Genomic DNA, 15,855 nt, shown 5'->3' with positions numbered 1-15,855 from the left:
AACGAAAACAATGTCTAGACGGGCACGCACATTGTTCTTTTTGGAACACTCCAATGATGACATTTATCTTAATTAGTTTGTGATAAAAAGAAGGTGTGACTTATGAAAGAATTCTGGCGTAACTCTAATATTATATGTGGGCCAACATTTCTAGATGTTTTACGCTAAGTATGGGATTCTATCCTGTCAGAATACTAAATTAAAACTTTCCCCTAAACTTTTTTAGGGAGACGTAGTCTTGCTTTGTTCTAACATAAGAAAGTTTACTAACGTTGCATTTTAAAAGTAATCCGTCATCTCAAACTGACAGTATAAACTAACCACATAAGCTCGGAAATCTGGTATGAAACACTTAGAAAAGTTTCAAAATGTTTGTGTGGCGCCTCTGAGGCTCTGGTCGCCACAGGGTACTGCATCTCAATTAAGGTGCGGTTTCTATCTCAGGTAAGAGGGGGGTTAATCACCAGTGTTCCATATTCCCATATTACATACAGTTCAGGAGCCTTCACACAGTGTAGGATGGCTCAGGGTAGACAGAGGGTGGCTATCACAATCATGGGACTTCCCCGGTCACTGAAGCCAGCCACCTGGGGGGGTGGGTTCCACTTAGGCGCAACATTCTTTCACACTCAGTTAAGTCAGGACCATAGTTCTGACCAGACACCTTTGGAACTCTTGGACTTTTCACTAGGCCCGGTTCTTGGAGTGGAGATCAGCCCGGGTACCTGACTTCTACAAAAGTCACCCTAGGAAAGGACACTAGGACACTCTTTCTTCAAACACCGGTAGTGGCCCCTCACTTGCTTTGGATTGACTGGAGCCCACGACGGCAGAGACCAGCACCTGGCTGCAGCTTTAAATCAGTGAGTAAAAGAACCTGGAACTGCAGTTGCTGACTCAGATTCTGAATAGCGACGCCATCGCCCCACGCTCCAGTGCTTCCAAGGGACTGCCACCCTCGTCATCCACCCAGGGCCTGCTCTGCCTGTTGGGAGCGACACCATCCCGGCTGCCATAACACTTGCCCCGGTGAGGAATTCTGCAGCGGCGGCTACTCCCTGGCCAAATACCACAGGTGGCATCACGACAAACTTTCCCAATCACCCCACTTTTCCTTCCTTTTACTGTACGCCGTGGGGCAACGGAACCAGGCAAGGCCACCCATGACATCGCCTGACCCGACCCTCAACGGCCCGGAAACGAGTAGGTTAACCACCTGCCCGGTGTGGCGCTACAATGCAAGGTTATACAAAAATGTTACCTCTTTTGTTCACGCTAGGTTTGTCTAGCTCCGCCTAAATGAGCAGAGAAAGGGCGGGATGATGGACTGCAATGCCCGCTAATCTAACACATACTGAGCTGTAATCTAAGGCTGGAAGACAAAGGAGCGCAAAAAGGGTCTTATCCAGGTGAGAGGATAAGGTTAAGACACTGAAAGAGACTCACCTTTGGGGTTGTGACAGTCATAACCACTATAATGGCATAGAACACCGCTGTTGCAGCCCCACGTGCAAGGTGACTTCCAACTTGTGTAGAAAGGATTAATGCCGCTCTGCCATGAATGTGAGGAAAAATCAATTCAATGTTATTCTGACCTGATGAAGGAGATGGATATCTCCAAAAGGCGTTCTTAATAAAATCACCATTGAATCTTTCCTGGATTTTAACTCTCGTTCACGGCAGAGCGGCATTAACCCTTTTTGCATCATTTGGAATTCTCATAATGACCTGTGGCATATGATACACCACAAATATCATTCAATCACAGACTGGAGAAAGTTTTGCGGCAAAATGCAGGGAAAAGCACGGCACATTTAAGAAGTTAATGATTCAAGAAGAGTTATGTGCATCCTTCTGACTCTAGCAACTCTTTTAAACAATACCAGTCTTGATGAATCAGGGTCATAACATTGTAAGGGATATAGCCCCTATAAAAATCACACCATAGTATTCTACTCCCTGCCTTTATTCTGCAAAAACTGAAGTTCAATTAAATATCCTAATTATAGTGCTCAGTTCACCCTTGCTGGGGTCAAGAGCCTTAGAACTCCACTGTATCCACCACAGCTTTTGCAGGACCTACCTATGTGACGCCCTGGCAAAACCAGGTAGTCACAGATAGGCCGCCGCATAACACCTTCCCTCACCTAGGTAACACACAGCCGACCTGAAACCCCCCTTAGGGAAAGATGGACACATCAGTGGGCGGGACCAGGCGGATGGGAATGCCCACCTAGGGGTCTAGACAGCCCGGATCGGGAAAACAAGCAGTTCTGAGTCAGATAAGTTTGGTAGTTCAAGTTGAGAGGAGTGGAGCTGGGGCTAGGTGTAGTCCCAGCAAGAGGAAAAGCTCAAGTTGAACGGTGCCAGGGTTGGAGCCCTGGTACCTTTGGCTAGGTGGCAGACGGTGGTCTCCGTCAGCAGTAGACGGGAAGATGGCTCGGCAGATCCGAGGTGGACCGGGACAGGGTTGTAGCCCGTAAAAGGAGAACTGACCCGGAAACCGTAGCACAGAGGGGGTACTCGGACCCTGAAGCCAGGACCGAAACCAGCGGCCTAGCTAATTAACCGATTGAGGGCAGAATTATAGGTCCTGTCCCACCCAAAGACCCTAAAGAAGATAACAGCCCACTGATAGGGATAAGGCCACCGCCAGAGTGCATAGATCTCACGGGCCAGCGTCTGCGGGCACGGCTTTTTAGGCCACAGCCAGCCGGGAGCGGACTCCTGAGTTCCAGACCAGCCAGTCCATCATACACAAACTAAGTGCAGAGGGAAAAGGACAGCAACCACCAGCACGGGTGGGGGACCAGAATGCAACCGGCCACGGCGGCCGGCCACCAGCACCTTGGTTTACCAAAAGACTCGTGTGATTCATTGCTGTGAGTAACCAAACATCCCCTCGCACAGCCGGGCGCACCGGCCCTTGCCATCTCTATACCCTACACAAAGACACTGGGTCCCGGGGAAACCATCCCTACCCACGGAGGGGTTAACATACAGCTGCCACTACATCTTCCCCGGGTGCCCTACAACAGCAGCGGTGGTGTCCCACCTCACCACACACCGTGGGTGGCGTCACGAACTTAATACGGCCTAGTCCGTACATCTACGTCCCCCCTTTTTATTCGGCGTGTCCGCGTGACCCCTGGGTCCGGAGGATCCCTGGAGCCACAGACACATACAGCGGGTCTGGACCCGAGCAGCGGCGGCTGCTGGCACAGGGGCGGCACACCTACCTCATAGGTGATTGACAGCTCTGATTTACCTGGACACAGCACTGTCTGCAGGAAGCTACTGTTATCAATTACTACAAAAGGGAGGTGGAACATACAAAACCAGATGGCAGAACAGTGCACTGAGCCTCTTGACCACACCAGAGGTGTACTGTGCACCCTAATTTGTATATTTGATTAATCTTCAGTTTCTGCAGAACTGAGGCAGCAATTAGAAAGCTAAAGGTGTGATTTGTATAGTAGCTATATCCTCTACAAGGCTATTTACTTAATTCATACTGTCAGTTCAGGCTGAATACCTCCCTTTAAAGGCTTACTGCCATCATAAAAGATGAGTATAATTCCAAAGTGCTTGTAAAAACAAGCAACATTACAATTCAATTCTGATTTAAAATTATACACCATTTTACTAATTACACTTTTTTATTGTTCACAGCTTGTAGCCTAGGATATCAGCCACCACAGCGCTCTATCAGTAGTGGCTGAGTTTACTAGCAGTGTTTACTAGCTCTATCCAATAGTTCACTGGAGTTCACTTTTTGATACCTATCCTAGCCATTCTCAATGTTACTGCACAACTCAGACACTCCGGAGGCAAGGCTTCCTCCTATAACAGCATTAGAGAGTGCACAGTTCAGGCAAGTTGTGCAACAATGCTTCAGTCTTAACTGTCAGTCAAGAAGGAGCACCCCTCACCCACCCACCAGTAATCAAAAAACTGAGCTTTTGAAGAGTGGTGGGCTTCTGAAAAGGAAAAGAGGACAAATCCTTTAAGGTCCCTATACACATTATATTAAAATACATGTGACGCTAGTCACTACACGGGCAAATCGTGAGGCAGGAAAGTTATATGTTGTGGGGTCAGGTAGCTGAGATCACATCAAGATTAAGAAGGATAGACAGAGACATAGTTAGGTAATGATCCACAGTCAGAATTCCTGGAGGGTAGCGGATCAGAGCAGAGGGACAAGAAAAAAGGATGGTCAAACAAAGTCAATGGTCAGTCAGCAAAAGATCAATTCCCAGAGCACAGATAACTGAAGCCAACATGCACAACTCAACAGAAGACTAAAACTGGGAGTGATCTTTGATAAACTGCTCAGCTAAATAGCTGGACAATGACAGGGAACATGGCAGAAATCCAGCACTTCCCGGTATGAGAGTGGACAACTGAGTTGTCAATCAAAAACACAGACAACTTGTAGTGCCTCTGAGACTGGTCGCTACAGGGTATATCATTATATCCTTCTCGGGCAGGAAGAGGTTAACCTGATAAGTTTACACACACCTCACATAGCTCATCTAAAGACAGTCAGGAAGTGACTCAGCCTGTTCCTAGCAGACACAGGCACTAGGGGAACTCCAGGTCACCATAACAACGATTTGAATCCTTGCAAAGGTAGGGGGGCAGGAGTAGGAGTAAGTTAATGAGCAGACAGGAAGTAGAGTCAGCTTCAGTCAGGTAGAGACAGAGCAGACATGCTGTGGAGCAGCTCCCTGAGGGGTTGCTGCCAGGCACCCCTCAGGGAGGCAGAACAGTACCGTCTGGGATGTAACACCGCACTAATCTCTGCAGAAGTCTCCTGCAGAGGGGAACCAGCCAGACCGGGGCTAGTAACAACTGGAGGGACAGGACCCGGTACCAGTAATCATGGGCAAAAGGAGTACAGTTGCCAGGAAGAGTACGGTGTAAGTACTCACGGGACTGAGCACAGGCGGGGTACAGAGCCCTAGTTCAGGAAGGCACTTCAAGCTCACCGGATAACAATCTGCCCAGTGAGGGACCTCACCGACGTTAGTGTCCAAGGCACAGCATCAAAAAGGGAACCCAGGATCGGGGACAGAGGTCCGACCCATAGAGAGGTTCAAGCTGCCTGCCATACGGGCGAAGACAGAGAGTGAGAGAGAGAGCAGGAGGGGATCCCAAGACGCTTCAGGCCACGGGGACCCACCAAGTACAGAGTTGTGCATGGAGGAGAAAGCCCACCGATTACCAGACCGGACCAGACCTCTGCCCTGCCCAGGATCGACCGGAGTCTCTGACGGCGAGGACCAGCACCTGGGGCGTGATACCATCTTAACCAGAGAATAAAAGCATCTGGAACCCGCACCGGTGACTCTGTGAGTAAATGCCGCCAACCCGCGCTCCGGCACTCCTGTGGACTGCTGCTTCGTTCTCACCAACCTCCCAGGGTAATCCCGCTCTGCCTGTGGGGAGTGATACCATCCTGGCTGCACCCAACACCTTCCCCCGGAGAGAGATTATACAGCGGCGGCTAATTCCTGACCGGACACCACGTGTGGCGCTGAGAAGCATCCCCCATTCCCATCCAACACTGCCCTGGGAGAGGAAAAGTCGCAGGAAAGGTCTGTGGTGGAGGAGGCCGAGACCCAGTTGCCATTGCAACCGGTGACATGCTTCCCATGGACCCATCGCCCTCCTTCCATTCCCATTTACACTGGCCACCTGTTTGTTTGTCTTTTCATGTAGCCGACGGGGCAACGGAGCCGGGTCAGGCCTGTCACAGGAACCCCAAGAAACCACTAGCCCGGTGATGAGTACCCAAAAGCCGCGTGGGACGTTACAAACTCATCATGCCGCAGCTCCAGGTTGAATAACTGAGCTGTCAGTCACCCAACTGACAGCTTAACACAGCCTGATCACAGAGTGGAGGAATCGTGACAGTAAGCCAACGAACGACCACTTTTCGTTGGCCCCAAACATTGTATAGACTACATCGGCCAATATTGGAATCTTTTGGCTGATGATGCAGCCAAAGTTGTAGCCAAAAAATCCAACACGCTTGGACAGTGCTTTGAACAATTGAAAACACTCATCTGTCGGTTGTTGGTCATAATCTCCCTTTCACATGGACTCCCTCATTAGGCTACATGCGCACGCTGCTTTTTTTTGCTGCTTTTTTGCTGCTTTTTTGCTGCTTTTTTGGCTGCAGTTTTGTCAGCAGAACTTTCTGACATCTGACTTCCCAGCAAAGTCTATGAGAAGTCAGATTTGTCATGCGCACATTGCAGTTTATTTGTCAGCGTTTTTTTTGTCAAAAGTTTGTGACAAAAAAATGCAGCATGTTCATTCTTCCTGCGTTTTTGTCAACATTTGTCACCCATTGAAATCAATGAGGGCATCAAAAACGCAGGAAAAATGCATGCTAATCCAAAGTGGTGCATTTTAACTGCCTTTTACCTGCGTTTTTGGTACCAAAAACGCAGGTGATTTGTCAGGAAGTGAGGTCAGGCAAGTGGTCCCGTCCCGTCCCGTCCTCCATGTGTTCCCCGAAGTACCGCTGTCCCCAGGGGAGATGATGTGGAGGACGGGACGATCAGCGGCGGCGGCAGCGAGAGGGAAAACTCAATGTTTTCAGCTGCCAATGTCCATCCCCCTCTCGCTGCCGCCGCTGATAGTCCCGTCCTCCACGTGTTCCCCGAAGTACCACTGTCCCCAGCGTGCACGCACAGGGGAGATGATGTGGAGGACGGGACTATCAGCGGCGGCAGCGAGAGGGAAAAATCAATGTTTTTAGCTGCCAATGTCCATCCCCCTCTCGCTGCCGCCGCTGATAGTCCCGTCCTCCACGTGTTCCCCGAAGTACCGCTGTCCCCAGCGAGCACGCACAGGGGAGATGATGGACCCCTCTCACCGCCACCACCGCCGCTGATAGTCCCGTCCTCCACGCTCCTGTCAGCTCCACGCAGTAGCGCGATCAGCTGAGCTGTCACTGAGGTGGCCGCGGGTAACCTCAGTGACAGCTCAGCTGATCGCGCGGCTGTCTTCATTTGCTGCATGGAGGTGACCCGAGCGGTGGTGTATTCTACAGCTCCGGTCACCTCCATGCAGTAGAGCTGAATGCGGCGCTGGACCATCCTGGATTACGCCGGACATGGAGGGCTTTGTCGGGGTTAATAAATTGGTAATGAGGGACTTTGTTTGTGTTTTTTATTTCTAATAAAGGATTTTTTCGGGTGTGTGTGTTTATTTACTGTAATTTACAGATTAATCATGGAAGGTGTCTCGGGGTGACGCCTGACATGATTAATCTAGGACTTATTGGCAGTTATGGGCTGCCAATAACTCCTTATTACCCCGATTTGCCAACGCACCAGGGCAAATCGGGAAGAGTACTGTCCCAGAACAGTCGCATCTAATGTATGCGGCCATTCTGGGCGGCTGCTGACTGATATTGTTAGGCTGGGGGGCTCCCCATAACGTGGAGCTCCCCATCCTGAGAATACCAGCCTTCAGCCGTATGGCTTTATCTGGCTGGCATTAAAATTGGGGGGGACCGCACGCCAGTTTTTTTTAATTATTTATTTATTTCTAATTTTTTTTTTTCAATTCAACAAGCTTTATGGGCTTGTTTGAACTGAAAAATAGATGAAACAATTGTTGACAAAACTGCAGCCAAAAACGCACCAAAAAAGCAGCAAAAATGCACCAAAAAAGCACCTACATTTTTTGTGACATTTCCAGGCTCTCTCTGACAAGGTGCAGTTTTGGCTGCAGTTTTGGCTGCAGTTTGTGAACACGAAAAAGAAGCAGCGTGCGCATGTAGCCTTATACAATATAAACTAAAAAATAGTCAGCAGTCTTCTGGAAGTTATAAGATCTGTCCCATAATCACAACTTATTCCCTATCCATTGGCTAGGGGATACCTTGGTGATCTGGGGAGGACTGACCGCTGCTGAGATCTCCATTGATCCTCCTAAGGGTACGCTCACACGAGCGTGAAAATCGGACGAGTGCAATGCGAGAAATTCTCGCATTGCACTCTGACCAATGTTAGGCAATGAGGTTGAGCTGTTGGTCAGCTTTTCTCGCATCCAGATTCTGGATGCGAGAAAAGCGGCAGCATGCTGCGATTGTCTGCGAGAGCCGTATCCCTCGCACCCATTCAAGTGAATGGATACGAGAGATACATCGGACTGCACTCGGATGTTATCCCAGTGCAGTGCGATCTACGCACAGGCTGACAGTGGAGGAGATGGGAGGATTAACCCCTCCCTCTCCTCCGCAGCGCCTGCACTCAGCTTCACAGCTGTGACCCGATCGCAAGATCGGGTTACAGTCGCATGACACCCGGCTCACGCTCGCAGCAGAGCCTGAGCCGGGGGACATTAGCATATCGCATCCGATGCTCTCGCATCGGATGTCATACGCTCGTGTGAGTCCAGCCTAAGGCTAGTGCTCTGCAACCCTTAAATCAATGGAAAATAAGTGCAAACACCCAGCCACTGCTTAATTACTTGTCAATGTGACTGACGGAAATAGCCACATACAGCACTACAGAGCCCGATCTCAGTATTGCTGGGGGTCCAAACGATCAGCATGTTATCTCTTATCTGACTGATAGGATATGAGTTGTGATATTTGGAATAGCCATTTAAGAGAAAAACCTTTTTTATTGTTAATGAACCTGCACCAGAAAACTAACCCTTTACAACCAAGGAAATATGTACAATATACTCCCTCATAAAGGAAAGATTACATCACATATTCCACAAAGTCAACAGATGAAAACAGTAGCAGCAGTAAAGCCACTTTTTGGAGAGACTTTATAAATGCATTACTGAAGATTTGATAGTTTAAGAAGCCCTCCCATTAACATTTGCTTTCAATAAATGTGTGTATACATGTATGTAGTATAGTGTGAGTGTATTAATATACTCATCTACTGCTACTTTTTCCAAGATCTAGTGCTGTTCTGCTCCTCTTCTCAGTGCTGTCACCGCTCTGTAGACTTTCTGGGTCACTCTGTATCACCTGGAAGTGACCTTTTTCAATGTAAGTCTATGGAACATCAGAATGAGACTCCATAGACTTATATTGTAAAATAGACTTCCAGCTCACATTTACAGCATAGAGTGAGTCAGATAATCGTAATTGCAGTGAGAAGAGAAACAGAACAACACTGGATCACTGAAAAAGCAGCGGTAGGTGAATATATTAATACACTCACACTACACTACGTGCACATATACACATATTTAATGAAAAAAATATTAAAGAGGTGGTTCACGTGTTTTCATTACTGGCCCCATCGATATTATGTTGAGTAACAAGGCTTCTCTCAAATACCTTGTGTTGCCAATAGTGCCTGTGAGTGGCACTATTGGAGTCCGCTCACCCTCTTCGGGTGATTCCCAGGCTCCGTGATCTCTGAGTCTTCCTGAGTTATTGGGCTGCGGGCAGAGTTTCACCGCTTGTGTTTCTCGCGTGTACTCTGCGGTGAAGGAGGGAGCACAGCCCTGGGCTGTGACAAGTGGTGAAACTCCGCTCACAACCTAGTCACTCAGGAATACTGCGGCCCGCCTCAGTTGACATGACATCACCGGACATCAGAGGTCACGGAGCCCGTGGGTCACACGAAGGGGGTGAGCTGACCACAATAGCGCCGCCACTCACAGGCACTATTACAAACACAAGGTATTTGAGATAAACCTTGTTTCTCAACATAATATCGATGTGGCCAGTAATGAAAATGGGTGATCCAACCGTTTAATGGGAGTGCTTTTTTAATGTCATTTGATAAATGGAGCAATGAGGTACTATTGTCAATGGGAAGCCAGTTTATATCTCTACTAATAAAGGGAATTTATTAAAGTGTGTATGATTAGTGTGGATATCAGTCGATTTCAAACCTATTCTTAACAATTAGAAAGTCTGATTTCTCTGTAAGGAAACTTCCTGAAGATTTGGAGACCATTTCTGTGTAGCAGAGTATAAACAGTAATACAAAGCAGAAGAATGGTGAAGAATTGCAGCGTCTGCATGTGAAAAGTTTATTTATTCAGGGCTGTAAGTGCTGCCTCAACACAAAACTTACTTATTCTGGGTTCTGAAGACTGGATGCAAAAATATTTCCAGCAAAGTGGATGGGACTTATAAAAATCTCTTGTCCACTTCCACTGTGCTTCTTTTTTACGCTGCGTAAACTGACCTGTGGTGCATTTTTCTAATTTGCACCATGTTAATTTTTCCTGCGGATACGCTGCCGATAGTGGTGACGCTCGTTCGAGCGGACTAGTCCAGAGGACATGAGGGAGACAGACAGAGAGAGTGGAAGGAAGGGCCCTGGCTGTACATCTGGGTGTGGGACCCGAAGACACCCGCCAAAGACTGTGTGTTTACTGACCCTCCACATCAATACAGCCTCATCCAGCACCACGAATACCAACTGTAAGTGCTCTACTTCCTGCCTCCTAAAGACTGCTCCCTGCAACCTCTCACATTACCCTGGGCCCCGGGACTACAACTCCCCTACCCGTGGAGGGGATCCCATCTTGCTGCCCCGCTCCATCAGTCCCGGGCACGGTCCCCAGAGGCAGTGGCAGTGCCACCATCTCATCACTGCAACCCACGGGTGGCATCACAGAAAATCTCCCCTGTATATATCCCCTTTTCACTTGTGGGCGGCGGACCGCTGCTTGAGCCCGGGTCCGGTCCCCACTCGAGCCACAGTGAAGCCCCGGATCTGAGCATCCCCGAGCAGCCCCTTAGCTACGATCTAGCCCCCGCCCGCAACATTTTGGTGTCACAAACAGGATTCTTACCCTATCCGTGACCTGGATGACGTGCGCCTTGTAATCCATGAACTGTTTGAAAATTATGACCTGCCGCTATCTTGCCCGCCATTTTTGGCACCAAAACAACGGCACCATCTTCTTCTTCCCCGAAAACGGCGTGAAGTTGAAGCCCCGCCCCCTTGGAACATGGCTGGAAGGAGGACCCTGAGGCCGAAAACTAAACTAACCTTCCGCACAAGGGAGTGCTTGCAAAAGACCAAGGGGGGCGGGTGAAGAATCTGCAGCATGTAACGAGAACTGTAAAGTGCAGGGACGCCAGGACTCTGCAAAATTCCGTTCCTGGACACAAGAGCGGCAAGATGTTACAGCTGGCTGCAACCCCGATGACATCTCTTTCGGACCCGAGCCGGACCGAAGCCCCGATGACGCCAGCCCCGGCAGTCCGCCCGGCCGCAACAGAGATGACGTCGGCCCCTGCAGTCTGCCCGGCCGCAACAGAGATGACGTCGGCCCCGGCAGTCCGCCCCGGCAGTCCGCCCAGCCGCAACAGAGATGAAGTTGGCTCCGGCAGTCCGCCCGGCCGCAACGGAGGCAGCAGCAGCAGCAGTAGTGGAACATGGACGGCTACCCGCAAGGTTAAAGAATGACTGTTTTATGGACTGTCGCCCCTGTTGAACGTCCTTATGTTCCCAGAGGAGGTCATCTGCACAGCAGGTGGTGGGTGGCAGGACAGTTAAAGGTTAAGCATACGTTCCTCCAGATGTGTTAAGATGTATGGTTGTAATGTGTTAACTTTCTTTTCCCGTTAAAATAAACGTCAGTGGCTGGACAGCCCGCGGACGGGCTGTATTCAACCAAGGGGGAATGTGACGCCCTGGCAAAACGAGGTAGTCACAGAAAGAATTAATTCTCCTTAGCAGCTACACAATCCCCACACAGATGTACACCAGCCAATCAGGCCCTACTCACCCCCTCCCCAGGAAAAAGGGGAGGGGGCAAGAGGAGTTAAGTTCAGTTGTGCTGTAGTCAGTGAAGCGCTGACAGGGAGAAGCTTGGAACTCCCTGGAGAAGGTGTTAGTCGGGGTTGGAGCCCTGGACTACAGGACTAGGTGGCAGTGAGGTCCACAGGCGACGGAGATCCGATCGCAGGGATCCTGAGGCGACCGGGACAGAGTTGTAGCCCACCGGTGCCAAGAGTGGGGACTCATTCCGGAGGCCGTTTGAGTGGACTAGTCCAGACACGAGGGAGACAGACAGAGAGAGTGGAAGGAAGGGCCTTGGCTGTACACCTGGGTGTGGGACCCGAAGACACCCGCCAAAGGTGACCGGCCATTTGGCAAGTTGGTTGACAAAACAGACTGTGTGTTTACTGACCCTCCACATCAATACAGCCTCATCCAGCACCACGACTACCAACTGTAAGTGCTCTACTTCCTGCCTCCTAAAGACTGCTCCCTGCAACCTCTCACATTACCCTGGGCCCCGGGACTACAACTCCCCTACCCGTGGAGGGGATCCCACCTTGCTGTCCCGCTCCATCAGTCCCGGGCATGGTCCCCAGAAGCAGCGGCGGTGCCACCATCTCATCACCGCAACCCACAGGTGGCGTCACAGACAATCTCCCCTGTAAATATCCCCTTTTCACTTGTGGGAAGCGGACCGCTGCTCGAGCCCGGGTCCGGTCCCCACTCGAGCCACAATAAAGCCCCGGAGCCGAGCATCCCTGAGCAGCCCCTTAGCTACAGTCTGGCCTCCGCCCACAACACTTGCATTAGAGGCGGAAAATCCACAGGCAAAAAAGAACACGTGTTTTTAGCGCATTTCCGCTTTGGAAACGCATCATAAACGCTTGTAAGGCTATGTTTACATGTCCATTAGAATGGATCCTGCAGAGATCCATTGGGAAAAAAGTTGTGCAGACACAACTTTTTGTCCATTGTTAAATAACTAAAGTCTGCTGCATCCCTTATTTTAACATTGGAGTCTATGGAGAATGGATCCATTCACAGATTTCTATTTAGGCATCCGTTTTTCTTGCATTGGTAAAGGATCCGTATTTTTCTTACAGGATCCGTTATGAATGGCAGATAGATAGCAATTCGTTAACGGATCCATTCTCCATATACTTACACGTTAAAAAAATTGATCTGACAGAAGCATTTTGCCAACAGATCTCTGCAGGATCAATTCTAAGGGATCACTACAGGACATATGAACTCAGCCTTGTTCATACCTAAAAATGTCAACACCAAGCAGTATATAAAACAAAGCAGCTTTATTTACAGCACAATACACCAAGCAGAGATAAAAAAAAATGCAGCGTCAAAAGCACAATAAAAAAAATTCACAAAAATGCAATGGAAAAAGTGCAAGGAAGCCAAGGTGCGGAAGTTCTGCAGCGTCAAAATCTCAACAAACACTGATCGTTGGAACGTGGACTTAAGGGTTTTTTCACATGGGGCAGGTTTGATTCAGAAATGTCTACAAACGAAAATCAGTTCCAGCTTGTTTCTCCACCATGTGCATGGATTTCCGTACGCGCCATTCAGGTATATAGTACAGCCGCAGAATGGTGGAACTTTTTTATTGACTTTTTTCCATTAACCATCACTCTATTGGTGACCCAGTCTTACATTCCATCAATACTGTATATCTACACTTTGCTAACTACACTATTATTATTATTATTATTATTATTATTATTATTATTATTTATTATTATTCAGACATTCATTTTGGGAAGTGACAATAAAATTCTAATTTATGAAATGACAAAAGATGGTAAAAAAAAAAATATCCCATAATACAACTTAAAGTTACAGGCTTATTGCTTGTCTTGCTATTAGTTTTTACCATTTTACTACATGATACCAATGAAAAGTATATCTAAAACAAAGGTTCTCCCCATGCATTTAAAGGGTGTGTGACAAATGTTACATTTTGGAGAATAAGACGTGTGCATTCACCCCACACTGATGGTCACAGCCAAAGCCATCCATACCATGTCTTGTAGAGCAGTCCTGTCCTTTGTGTCCTCCTTGCCATAGGCAGTCAGTTGTGCAGCCTCTTATTCCTTAGGATCCCAGCACTTCACAGCTCAGAGGTATCAGGTTTACATGGTTCCTGCTCAGCCCCAGCACCACACTGTCTGCAGTCTCTTTCAATGCTATCCAGATGTTTTGTATCCACAGTTGTATCTGTTTAGTTCTTTCTTCTGCTTAGTTTGCATTAAAATTGTGCAGCCCATATACTACACTCCCCTTAAAGCTACTGTGTGCTATAAATCAACCATCAGCCTCATGCACCCCTCCTTCCATGATGAGATTCCCCTTGGCTTAGTGAGTGTCTATGTGTGCAGTATCTGGGGAAGTTCAGCCAACTTTTGTGTCACTCACAGAGGAGCCAGCTCAGACCAGACTAACAGGAGGAGAGGGTGGGATTAAGGTGAGGCAGAGGAGGGGGCGGCCGATGTTTCAAAGGGGTCTGGCAGGGTGAAAGAGGAGAGGCTCATTTATTTGATGTTCTTTCTTCACAATAAACGTCCTACCATGGAATATTAAAACGTTTCCTGGGAAATAAAGCAAAAAAAATGTGTAATTTGTAATGCAATTAATAAATAAAAATCAAACTGCAAAATAAAAAATGCAAATTTGATGAAATTTTGATAACAACATTTTCACAGAAAAAAATGTGGGTATTCTGATGTATTGCAATTAATGTGAAAGAAAGCTATGCCCTTTATTCAATTACTAGAAGGTGGCCCGATTCTACGCATCGGGTATTCTAGAATTTACGTATTGTGTAGTTCATGTATGATTTTTGTTATATATATATATATATATATATATATATATATATATAATTGCCTTATTCTGTCTGTCTGTCTGTCTGTCTGTCTGTGTCTGTCTATCTGTCTGTCTATCTGTCTGTCTATCTGTCTGTCTGTCATGCTCCGAAATTGTGTCCTTACGGTGACACAAAGCTGATTGGCCGCTGGGCTCGCCATGGCCCCGCCCCCCCCACACGGATTGGCCTCTCGCCCCGGCTCTCTGCAGGCCCCGCCCCCCTCACGCAATGCACGCTCGCTCTGGCCCAACTGACACGGAGCCCCGATTCCCAGGTGAGTACACACACACACATCAGATCACACTCACTCTCACACTCACTCTCACACACACCTCACACATCACAACATGCTGGGATATCGCTTGCTTCTACACCGGCTCCGTCAGGATCCCGGCAGCGCCACACATAACCTTGCGATGCTGGGATCTTCACGGAGGCCGTGAAAGCTGGTAACCATTATACACATCGGGTAACTAAGGTCCCTTAGTTACCCGATGTGTATCATAGTTACCAGTGTACACCGGCTCACACTCACTCTCATACACACCTAACACACACATCACATCGCATCCACACATCAAGGTCCTGCAGCGGCGGAAAATACATAACATAACAGCACACACATAACAGCACACACATAACAGCACACACACACACACACACACACACAAATCAGATCACACTCACTCACACACACATCACATCGCATCCACATACTCACAACATCCTGGGATATCGCTTGCTTCTCGGCGGCGATACTGTGCTGTTGTGATCTTCCAGGACCTGCCGGAGGATCACATGGCCAGAAGCATGTGATATCCCCGGATGTTGTGAGTATAAGCGCGTATGTGCGATATCGTCAGTGTCTGTGTGTGTGAGTGTATGCGATCGGGTGTGTGTGAGTGGATGCGATCGGGGTGTGTGTGAGTGGATGCGATCGGGTGTGTGTGAGTGGATGCGATCGGGTGTGTGTGAGTGGATGCGATCGGGTGTGTGTGAGTGGATGCGATCGGGTGTGTGTGAGTGGATGCGATCGGGTGTGTGTGAGTGGATGCCATCGGGTGTGTGAGTGTCGGCAGAGGAGCACGGCGTGCTGGAGGAGGCTGGGAGCAGAGAGGCTGATCATGGGGAAGGCTGGGAGGAGAGAGGCTGATGCTGGGGGAGGCTGGGAGGGGGAGGCTGGGACGAGGGAGGCTGATGCTGGTGGAGGCTGATGCTTGGGGAGGCTGATGC

The 15,855-nt window shown here is 48.7% G+C and overlaps 1 protein-coding gene across 2 annotated transcripts in view; it reads right to left on the bottom strand.

Annotated features, from left to right (window-relative positions):
- The window catches only part of GASK1A (golgi associated kinase 1A), a 107,039-nt gene extending 92,760 nt beyond the window's left edge, over positions 1–14,279 (bottom strand). The window contains exon 1 of one of the 2 annotated variants that reach the window (XM_075315226.1): positions 13,778–14,279. In XM_075315226.1, coding sequence (XP_075171341.1) covers positions 13,778–13,780 — 3 coding nt within the window. In that variant the 5' untranslated portion in view covers positions 13,781–14,279. Of the gene's footprint in view, positions 1–9,328; positions 9,415–13,777 lie in introns of those variants that run through there. The other variant, XM_075315227.1, reaches the window with a different exon arrangement.
- Between the last annotated feature and the right edge of the window lie 1,576 nt (positions 14,280–15,855).

This window comes from Anomaloglossus baeobatrachus, chromosome 6 (genome assembly GCF_048569485.1).
Source record: "Anomaloglossus baeobatrachus isolate aAnoBae1 chromosome 6, aAnoBae1.hap1, whole genome shotgun sequence".
Lineage (NCBI taxonomy): Eukaryota > Metazoa > Chordata > Amphibia > Anura > Aromobatidae > Anomaloglossus > Anomaloglossus baeobatrachus.
Note: the sequence above shows the minus strand (reverse complement) of the source record. Positions and strands in the feature narration are given on the sequence as shown.